This window comes from Excalfactoria chinensis, chromosome 3 (assembly GCF_039878825.1).
Source record: "Excalfactoria chinensis isolate bCotChi1 chromosome 3, bCotChi1.hap2, whole genome shotgun sequence".
Taxonomy (NCBI): Eukaryota; Metazoa; Chordata; class Aves; order Galliformes; family Phasianidae; genus Excalfactoria; species Excalfactoria chinensis.
Window position 1 is genome coordinate 26706371 of NC_092827.1, and position 11250 is coordinate 26717620.

An 11250-nucleotide genomic window follows, 5' to 3' on the forward strand; every position below is an offset into this window, starting at 1 on the left:
CTGCGAAAATGTTTAATCTTTCTTTAGTAACTGTGATAAAATATTTCCTTTATTTCTTTCCTTGAAGGTCTTCATTACTTCAAAAACATTGTCTTAGTTGGATCTCTGCAGGATCGTTACGTTCCTTATCACTCTGCTCGCATTGAGATGTGTAAAACAGCTTTAAAGGATAAACAATCAGGTAATAAATGTAAAATAAACAGAATACTCACCTGAAAGCTTATAGGTCTCAGATTCATCCCATCTAGTTTTGGGGGCTTAACTGAGATGCCTCAGCTATGTCTGTAGACACCTTGGGCTCACTCTGTAGTAACACAGAGGGAAAAAGAAGAGCTGAATTGTTTTCTGATTCTGTCCTGTTCTATTACATGCAGTAAATGAGACTGAGACTCAATTTACAGCTTATAAACATGGCTGAAAGTTAGGTGGGATGAACGCAACCCCCGCTGTGTTACTGTGTGAACAGGGAGGGCAAATGACTTTGATGTTATTGAGGATGCCAAGCTTCAAGCACGTGGGCTTTATTTAGTCAAGGCTTAATACTAGCAGTGAATGAAGATGCTCTTTTCCATTTTCAGTGGCGATTTGTTGTTGTATTTACTGTTGGGATACCCCCGCACAGTCATAGTCTACATAGTCATAGAACTGTATTCCTGGTGGTTCACGCAGAACCATTTTTGTTTTCCTCCACAGGACCAATTTATGCTGAAATGATCCAGAACCTCCTTCTGCCGGTTCTTCAGAACAAGGAATGTAACTTGGTTCGTTACAACGTCATTAACGCGTTGCCCAACACGGCAGACTCTCTAATAGGGAGAGCTGCGCACATTGCTGTTCTCGACTCAGAAATCTTTCTAGAAAAATTCTTCCTCGTTGCTGCCCTCAAGTACTTTCAGTAGAGAAGAGCATCGTAAGAGACCTGGTTATTACCTCATTATTGACAGACGAATCAAATAATGTGTGATATTAAAGTATAGCTGCAGCTGTATTTTAAGAGATATTTATACTTTTTATATGGAAGATAATTTATATCATCCACACTTAGGGCTTTTTAACATCAACTTTACTTTCTAGGTAATGTGGCCGTGCAATATTTTTTTATTTTGTTCTTTTTACTTTTCTATCACTTTTTCTTAATTTGGGGTACCTAATCCTTTGGAGATTGAAGCACAGTGTGTTCTCTGTTTGGTTTCTTATCGGCTCTTAAGACTACAGAAGTCAACGTTGCTTGGCTCCATTTTACGGGAGGCTTTAGATGCCAGAACAAATTGGATTTAAAAGTTCTGCTAAGGCATTACACATGCAATTGCTGTATTTTAGCACTGTAGGAAGTTTAACTGGAAACAAAAACGCGCTGCTGAAATACTGTATATTTGGAAACAACTGCGTCTGTGAGTCTCACAAAGACCGTTACCAAGTTGTCTGTTCGGACATCACAGCATCCTAACAGTTTTCTACAGAGTCATTATCAGCATTAGTGAATACGTTAGGCCTGTGGGAATATATTTTGTACCGATCTCAAAAACACGTTAGTTTACATATTCGATTTTATTACTGGAACTTTAGTTTTCAGAAGCGAATGGCAACTAAGGGTTTTTGAATGTGTCCTGATAGCTGCCTTCAAACCATCGGGGTTTTGCAAACCGTATTCAAATTGCTCCTTACTCTGTCGGTTCCTCAGACGAACGCGGACTGTTTTACATGGACTTCCTTGTACGTACGTGAAAGACGTAAACGTTATAAACTTCTGCAATACTTTTATGAATTTATTCAGTTTTTAAATATCGTTCACAATGTTTTATTGACTACGAAGCATTGTAAATAGGAATCGACGCGCCTTCAAACGGGACAACGTTGTACACTTCACCTGTTCAGTGATGCAGATAAAATGTTTTTGATATACAGGAATGTTAAAAGGTCTGTTGACTTTCTACTGGTGCTGAATAGCATTGAGTTCGGTTTCTCCTTCCTTCCCTTTTCGCTGTTTCAAACAGGACTTCCCTGAAGGTGTGGGGCAAAGGGTTACGTGTGCGTTCACCAACTGTAATGAACATCCTTGGAGAAACATAAATCGGTTGTAAAATGCATGTTTATTTTCAGCATTGTGTTATTGCATCTGGTGTCAATAAAATGAACAAATGACTCGAATGGGAGCAATTAAAGGAACTGAAATCTTCTGCTAATTACCAAATCCCGGGGAGGCTTTTTTTTTTGGTATATATAATTAATAATGTTTTATCATTTGAAAGGAATGTAGCAATAATAGCTTGTAACCAAGTCCTTTCACACTTTGTGTGCTTTGTTAACGCAGCCTCTGTAATAATATAATAATTCTTTGCAGCTCACAGCTTTCCGATGAGCACCTGCACTTTGCCAGCTACGCTTCACAGCGCTTCCTTACAGAGCTGTTTTAGGCAAGAGCTTATTACAGAGACCTTCGATACATCCCCATTCTAACAATGCCTGTTTTCATTAATGTATTTCATATCACGGCGGTGCTGCTATGCTGTCAGTGTTTCATGATGCGGTGATACCTCAGCTGTCTTTGCCTAACGGTGTTATAACAGCTGGCCGGTAGGTAAGTTGTTCATGTCAGAGCTTACCCCTCTTAGTGCCCGCAGGCAGCTCGCAGGGCGTTGTCACGGTAAGGATTCCACGGCAGCGCGATGAGCTGTTGTACCTGGCATAAAGCCGTGGGTGGACTTTGCTGCTTTGGGGCCGAAGAGCGTTTTTCCCGCACGTAGCGCTGTTTGCTCTGTTGGGATACACGTAGATACACGTATCTACGCAATCAGCGTAGCGCTGCTCTTTACCGGCCTGTGGTAGTTGCGCACGCGCCGGACGCATGCGCAGCGCCGCGTCCTGAGCTGGGACGGGGCGGCCATGGCGCTGCGGCTGCTGCGGGCCGCGGCGAGTAAGGGGCGGCTGGGGACGGCTGGGCGCGGGGGGGGGGGGTGGGGGGATGCCGAAGCTTCTACCGGGCTGGAGGAGGCGGGAAGCTGGGGCAGCCGTGAGAACGTAGCGGTGTGGTGAGGAACGACGGCGGGGAATGGCTGCCGTGAGTACGGGAGGGCTGGGAAAGGTGTCACGAGGTGCCGGTGGGCTCCCGTGGGCTCTCTCGGTCCGGTGTCGAGGTTTCGGTCACGCCCCGGCACCCACCCGTGTGAGCCCGCAGTGATGTGGAGCCGCGCACCGGCTGTGGGGACGGCGGGGTTTCAGCTTGTTTCCACGTTCAGCTCTATGATCAGTGCGCAGCTGATTTGCAGCTACCCGTAAAGGATGAACCCTGCTGATGGAGTTGGTTTTCTGCCCTGACCCGCTCTGAGGTAGTCAGCGTTGAGCTGCTGCCAGCGCTGTGCCAAGAGGGAGATGTTTTAGTCAGCAATCCTGAGAGCTACCAGTAGGAGAAATGGATGTTGCCTCTTCCCTCCTGATGTCGGATAGTTTCATGTCGTGTTCGTATATCAATACCAGGCGCATACATCATATTTGGAGAGGAGCTCTGCTGAGAGGGACCTGGGCATCCTGGTGGACAACTGGTTGTCCATGAGCCAGCAGTGTGCCCTTGTAGCCAAAAAGGCCAATGGCATACTGGGGTGCATTAAAAAGAGCGTAGCCAGCAGGTCGAGGGAGGTGATCCTCCCCCTCTACTCTGCCCTGGTGAGGCCTCATCTGGAATACTGTGTCCAGTTCTGGGCTCCCCAGTACAAAAAAGACAGGGATCTCTTGGAAAGAGTCCAGCGGAGGGCCACAAAGATGGTGAAGGGCCTGGACCATCTCCCCTATAAGGAGAGACTTAGGGAACTGGGTCTGTTTAGCCTTGAGAAAAGAAGGCTGAGAGGGGACTTGATCCAGGTCTATAAATATGTGAGGTGTGGGAGCTATAGTGGCGAGGAGTGACTCTTTTCAGCAGTGTGTGCAGACAGGACAGGGGGGAACGGGCAGAAACTGGAGCATAGGAAGATCCACATGGACTTCTTTACAGTGAGGGTGATGGAGCACTGGAACAGGCTGCACAGGGAGGTGGTGGAGTCTCCTTCTCTGGAGATATTCAAGACCCGCCTGGACGCCTACCTGTGCAACGTGGTGTAGGGAGCCTGCTTTGGCAGGGAGGTTGGACCCGATCTCTGGAGGTCCTTTCCAACCCCTACAATTCTGTGATATCAGGACTTCAGCATGACTTGTATTGGAACTTGGGCTGGAACATCAGCTGTCATTTGTTTTCCTACCTGGCGTCTGTACCAGCCTGTACCAGGTTGCTGTTGCGTAGGGGTGAGCAACAGCTGTGCTGCTGGAGGAGGCTAAGGTGAAGCCACGGCTCTGCAGTGCTTGGAGCCCACTGTGGCACAGGCAGGGTTTATGTTTGAATCTTGTAAAGCAAAGCCATGTCCATAGCTGAAGCTTTCTCAGAGTTGTTCATGGCAGGCATTTGGCTTTTTAATGAAGTGCAGTAGTAGAATCATAGAATTACAGAATAGTATCTGCCTTTGGGGAGGTCTTTGTGGGGTGATTTCTGATTCGGTAAGGGCTGTTCAGCTATTTAGAATGTCTGCACTTTGCTGCTACTAGCAGAGCATTAAGGTGCGGGTGGTAATGAGGTTTGTTGTAATTTGTGTTTCAGGCTATTAGTAAAGCTTTATGAGAGGAAAAGATTTTCTTCCCATGAAAGCGTTATGTGTAGCGTTATAGAATGGAACCGAAAGGTGCTTAAAGTTTGTCTGAATTATTTTGGTGTCAGAAGTGAAGCCCCTCAGTTCTCTGCCCGCATCACAGGAGGTCCGTCACCAAGGGAGCGCTGCTCTGTCTTTATTGCTGGGGGCACTTCCCTTTGGGGAAGCAGAGGCTCTTTCTGACACACAAAAAAAGGCTACTGGAAATGAGGCAAGCCCTGGAAACCTGCAGCCTTCCTGGAGGAGGTTCAGCCTTCTCCAGGGATACAGAATGTGTTCCTCTACGCCAGCATCATTGCTATTTAGAGCCTAGAATGCAAGGCAGCAACAGCAGAGATCATTTGAAACAGTTTGAAATGCACTGTTGTTGATGCGAACACAGTTATACAACTAACACGGTTTTGCACGCATGTGTTTCTAGAACCAAAAATAAGGATCTGAGCTAATTTCTTCGGTGTTCGTGAGCTGAGTTTTAAATTCAACACAGGAAGTTCCGTACTAACATACAGAAGAACTCCTTTATGGTGAGGGCGACAGAGCCCTGGAACAGGTTACCCAGAGAGGCTGTGGAGTCTCCTATGGACACATTTAAGGCTGGACTGGACACCTACCTGTGTGACCTACTGTGGGGTACCTGCTTTAGCAGGGGGTCGGGCTTGATCTGTTGAGGTCCCTTCCAACTCCTGTAATTCCGTAATATTGGGAGGTTTCTTTTTCCTCCCCTCCACTCCCTGCCTTATGGAGTGAGGTAATTTGGTTTGTTCTCAGAGGTTCTCCAAGCAGCGGCAGAGCTGTTCGTTATCATGGGCTGATGTGCAGGTGACACGTGTCCATTTGTTTGTAGGGTCATCGTTGCCCTGCAGCTCACGGAGGAGCTATAAGTCCGAAGGAAGACCCGAGCCTGCTAAGCAGACACTTAAGAAACCGAAGTTACCAGTAGGTCGGTTTGATGAGCCGGAGGAGTCCAGTGTAGAGAGGGAACCGCTGGAAAGTAAGTCACGCTGTATGGAATTGAAAGCTGTATTTTAAAGGCAAGATCTGTCTTCCTGGGGACACTCAGATTAGCCTGGACATCCTAACCTGCTGTCGGTCTTCCTGTGGGCCCTACTGTCTTGCAGAGGTGCCTTCCGGCATCAACTGTTGCATGGTTCTGCCAAATGTGACTGATGCAGCAATATTGGTCTGCTATAGCGCAGCTATAAATGTTGGTCCCAGCTGCTTTTTATGATGCGAGAAGCCTGTTCCAATTTCAGTCCACAAAAGATGTCCGATCCGTGCTGTATTTCGCGGTCGCTCTTAGCTTTGTGTGCAGCGTTTTGAAGAGCAGCACCATGTGCAGAGCTTCCTGAGCCGTCCAGCGGGGCCAGGGACACCCATAGAGCTGCGTGTGCTGTTGGTGCTGTGTTCCACTCGCTTGGGGATGGGCAGAGCTTGAGGAACCACATAGATTGCTGCTGCAGGTCACAGAAACGTATGCTTTTATCAGACAGGAGAACGAAGGGCCTGATTCTTCCTTCTCTTTTAGTCATCTTTCTTTAACCAGTCAGATTTAACCTCGTTCGCCGCCGCGTGCTGTTCTGTTACTGCTTGTTTAGCAGTGGCGATAACCTGTGTTTGTGCATCTTGAGCAGTGCAGGACAAGCTCTGTCAGCCTTCGATGGATCACTATGAATTTCTAGGGGACAGAATGACTGCAGAATTACAGTGTCATCTCCAGCACGGCTGCTGGCAGCATCACATTGTGACTCACTCTGAGCATTGACTCAGAGTTGGGGTTATTGTGTAAGCAGTTACTTAATTCTGCATTCCTTCCTATTCCCAAGGAACGCCATCAGTGCTTCGTTTAGAACAAACAATTATTATCTTTTGCTTTTTGCTTCTATTTTTTTTTTGAGCAAAACGTGAGGTTTCTTTTGTGTTTAAATTTAGTTGTATTTGGGTGTTGTTACGTACGATGCTGGCAGTAGTTGGCTGGAGTGCTGCTGCTCCTCCTATCCTAAATGTTTATTAGGAAGAAGGAGGGGTTTAGGTGGCCATTTGAAATTCCCACTCGGTGTAGCTATCAAAGAAAAAGCTTTTGAGCTTCTGTATCCACTATCAGCACATCAGAAGTGCTTAGATATTAGGGTGATGCTGGATGCATTTGTGCTCCCCGTACTGCCAGAGGTGCTCGAGTCCTGATATTCCCTGTTGTGATCTGCATGAATTTTTAAGCAGCCTGCCCTATATGTCGTTCTCTATGTCCTGTAGCTGTATGAGTCTTCCTCTGTCCCTGTTCTTTCACTGCTCCCCAGAATTCCTGCTTTCTTATATTCAGTCCTGCTCTGTGTTATGTGTTTCCCAGCTGAGAGGGCCCCTAGTCACGTGGACTTAAGGGGGCTCTGGAATCAGCATGGCAGAGGTGCGTGTGGTGCCCTGATCTTCAGGGAGCTCTGCAGCACAGAGCGGGGTGAAAAAACACTCAGCCCAGGGTGGTGCTGTGCCAGAAAGTGAGCTCTGTGCGGCTCAGTGATGCCCACACGGAGGGCCTTACTGAAGGAGCGCTGAGTCGCATGAGGATGTTGCTGGAGGAAAGGAGCAAAGCTACACGGTGTTAAGAGCAGATGGCAGAGCTGGGCAGGGTGCTGGGAGCGGAAGAAGCTCTGCTGGTGAGTTCTGCTCATGCAGCTAACCAGGGAGACTTGGAAATCCCACTCATACCCCACAGAGGAAGGGTGTCCCTCTCCTCACAGGGAGTCGGCATGACTCAGCAGGCTTACGCTTCAGTTTTGAGAGGCTGAAAGTCTGATGAGGATTTAAAAGCGCCTCCTATGATAGCGGTATTTGGTGTGACATTGATGAGCATCAGCGTGATATTTAATGAAAAGATAGCATCTGTGAGAACAGAACCGTAGTTCTAAAATCGTGACTAAAATTCTCACACCTCAGTGACTGACATTAAAAGCCCAAACAAACACAGACAGTGACGTGGTATTTTAGACATAGCGAACATGGCAGCTTACCTTCATGATGAAAGTTCTTGCTATGAATTCACTAGAAACTCTGGTGCTGTCGAGCCTTGGGACGCTGAGTTGTTTTTCCATTTGCATTACTGCATATTCCTGACTGTTGTCACAAAACTCCCTGAAATTATTGTTTTACTACTCTGGCTTGCTCCACAAAAGACAACTGGTTTTATATTGAAGCAGGGGTTGAAAGATAAACATCATAGATGGTCAGATGTTGATATTTCATGGTTACAGAATGGTTGGGGCTGGCAGGGTCCTCTGGGTCCATCTGGCCCAACCCTTGCTCGAGCAGGGACACCTTGAGCAGGGGGTCCAGCACCACGACCAGGTGGCTTTTGAAGATCTCCCAAGGAGGGAGGGCCCAGAGCTTCTCTGACTTGTAAAAAACTATATATATATATGTATATATATTCCTGATGTTGATGAACCTGGTTCAGTTTGTGTCTGTGTTTGTCAGCACTGCATGCATTGTAATGAATTTTCCCTGTCATTGTAGAATTCCCTGATGGAATCAATCCTGCTACAAAAGAGAGAGGTGGACCGAAGGGCCCTGAACCTACTCGTTTCGGAGACTGGGAGAGGAAGGGACGTTGTATAGACTTCTAATGTGTAACTGAATCCATATTGCTGATGATACATTTCTAGCTCTTGGAGAGCACGTATAGAATAATCTGAGCTAGATCTGTTGGGAATGTTCTTGTTTCTATCAGGCCTGTGATAAATTCTCTGGGATGCTTCATGTAAATAAACATGATACTACAACTTGTTTTTTTGAAGCTGTTTCTTTGTGTGCACCTGATGATCAGTGGGATTTATACTAGGCAAGTATAAATGGAAGTAGAGTGGATGTGAAAGTCCGTAGTCAGGATCTTGCTGAGATGCATAAATGGCTTTTGTTTTGCTCTGTAAGTGAACGTTTTATCTATCTATCTATAAAGGCCAGGTTGGTTGTGCCCTGGGCAGCCTAATCTATTGAGTGGTGGCAGCCCTGCTAATGGCATTTGGGCTGGAACTAGATGGTTGAAGTCCCTTCCATCCCAAAGCATTGTGTCTGCTTAAAAACTGGCAAGATGCTGCTGGAGAAAAAATAACGTTATTTTCTGATCCCTTATGCTCAGAGGTGACTGGTAGATGAGATGATCTTAGTATTGCAGGTCTTAAAGGATCACTGAGTTACTGGCTTTCAGCTGGAGACCTTTCCATTGGACCAATTCAGTTCTTCATTCAAGAGTTTGCCTAGCTGTAAATGCTGCAGTAGAGCACAAGTCCACTGCTTCTGTGGGTACTTAGTAATAGGAGAATAAGCTGACATCATTAAAACCTCTAGCATATTAACTCTGGGTATTTGCTGTGTCACCGCCGTGATGCCTTCAATAAGTGTAAGTCTGTTCACTTCGATTTCTCAGCCAAATACTTCACCAGAGAACAAAATCAGATGTATTAAAGGCTGTTTTTCCTTGAAGCTGTTAACTAGTGATTATAACTTTTAATTAGGTTTTGAACCTTTAATCGCTATGAACTCTATAAACTCTGCAGCATTGCTTGGATTTTGGAAAAGGAGCCTGCATTTCCCTGACTGATTCTAGTTCAACGATTTTCCTCAAATCTGTTGAAATTTTAGTTACATAAAATGCTGTGGGTAGAAATAAAGCTACCTGCAAGATGTGCTGTTGCTTTAAATGTCTTTTTCTAGTGCTACTTTGCCTCTTCAGTCCCCAGTAGAGGGGGCCGTACTTTGCCATACGCTTCAACATGTACTATTCAAGTACAAAGCAGAAGCTTTGATTGAAAACGGCTGCCTTTCTTGCATCGTTAGTATTAGGCTTCCCATCCTAACTAATGAAGAGGCAGTAATGCTGCTGCAGTCATTTCAATTTTGCATTATAAACCTTATCCTCCTTATCCACAGGTTGTTGCATTATTTCATTATCTTCTCTTGCCAGGCTTTGCCTTGCCAACACAAGTTCCATGAGTGTTTGTTTAGGTAGTTCCACTTCTTGTCATTCTTGATGCTCACTTCTAATCACGGAATGGCCTGCATGAATGGAAGGGACTGCATGAACCTCCAAGCACCCCGCCGCAGGCAGCTCTGCCAACCTCCACATGTAGTACAGGATCAGGCTGCCCAGGGCCCCATCCAACCTGGCCTTGAACACCTCTATGGATGGGGCATCCACAGCTTCTCTGGGCAGCCTGTGCCAGCACCTCACCACTCTCTTGGTAAAGAATTTACCCCTGACATCCAACCTAAATCTTCCCTCCTTTGACTTAAAACCACTTAATTAACTAATTGTTGCTTCCATCAAACACTGCCATCTAACTGTGGCTGCAGTTCTCCCTGGTTAAGGAACATCACCTTTGGCTGGCATATAAAGAACTGTTAGCATTTGCCTTTGGTGTTTGAGAAACGAAAATCCCCGTGTGAGAACTTGTGATCCATCCCTTCTGTTACTGTCCTCAAAGCGGATCAAAGCACTCATTTTCCTGCCTGAGCCAAGCTCTGTGCAGGCACCTACTTTCCCTCCAATGGAGGCTGTTGTCCATGGAGCCCAGCAGGTCCCAGGCCCTCCCTGCCTGCACCCACCGAGCTCTCATTTGAGGGCTGCTTCTGAGAGAGCTGACCATACCAACAAGGGAGTGCCTCGCAAAGGCGGGCATCTTTCTTCTGCAAACTAAAGAGTCTCCTGCTAACCCATACTGTAAATCCTGGTTGTCAGCAGGTAGGCACTCAGGAAACAGAGGGTACCTCTTTCACCTTAGGAAGCAGGCCTTTGTCCCTACCTCCCAGGTTGGTGCCAGTAACCACCAAGTGCTTTACTTACTTTGGGTAGGGCATGTGTCAATAAGAGAGGCTGAATGCTTGGGGGGCGAGGGAAAAAGCCAAAAAATGAATGTCAAGAAGCTTTTCTGTCTGGCCTGGCAATCTGGCACTTACCAAGAGAAATACAAGTACAAAATAAAGTTGTTTTTCTATTGTGGTGCTGCAAGATAATTGGTGGTGTTTATAATAAAAATATAAGACATATACATACAGCACCTCTCCTGTGAAGAAAGGTTGAGCTAACTGCGCTTGTTTAGCTTGGAGAAGAGAAGGCTCCAGGGAGACCTCATTATGACCTTCCAGTACTTGATGGGAGCTTAAAAACAGAATGGGGAATGTTTGTTTATGAGGGTGAATAGTGGTAGGACAAGGGGGGAATGGCTTTAAACTGAGACAGGGGAGGTTCAGGGTAGAGATTAGGAGGAAGGATTTCACACAGAGGGTGGTGACGCACTGGAACAGGTTGCCCAAGGAGGTTGTGGATGCCCCATCCCTGGAGGCATTCAAGGCCAGGCTGGATGTGGCTCTGGGCAGCCTGGTCTGGTGGTTGGCGACCCTGCACATAGCAGGGGGTTGGAACCAGATGATCCTTGAGGTCCTTTTCAACCCAGGCCGGTCTATGATTCTATTTGTCGAAACCAATCATGGTTTCAGTGCAGTAGCCAACACAATGACACTAAGGCACAAATGATCATTCCCGTTTTGTTTTCCTGCAGTGTCTGCAATCACAAAAGAAGCACTTCAGCACTTT

The 11250-nt window shown here is 46.5% G+C and overlaps 2 protein-coding genes across 5 annotated transcripts in view; both read left to right on the forward strand.

The window, feature by feature from the left end:
• Window positions 1–2455, forward strand: part of FAM135A (family with sequence similarity 135 member A) — a 76624-nt gene extending 74169 nt beyond the window's left edge. For all 4 annotated transcript variants that reach the window (XM_072332186.1, XM_072332182.1, XM_072332183.1 and 1 more), the window contains 2 exons: window positions 68–181; window positions 694–2455. In XM_072332186.1, the coding sequence (XP_072188287.1) occupies window positions 68–181; window positions 694–899 (320 nt within the window). In that variant the 3' untranslated portion in view covers window positions 900–2455. The remainder of the gene's footprint in view (window positions 1–67; window positions 182–693) is intronic.
• A 357-nt stretch (window positions 2456–2812) lies between these two features.
• Window positions 2813–8446, forward strand: SDHAF4 (succinate dehydrogenase complex assembly factor 4). Its single transcript, XM_072330876.1, has 3 exons — window positions 2813–2914; window positions 5515–5661; window positions 8175–8446. Exons 1-3 carry the CDS (start codon window positions 2884–2886, stop codon window positions 8282–8284), a joined length of 288 nt encoding a protein of 95 aa, XP_072186977.1. The 5' UTR covers window positions 2813–2883; the 3' UTR covers window positions 8285–8446.
• The last annotated feature ends 2804 nt before the right edge of the window (window positions 8447–11250 follow it).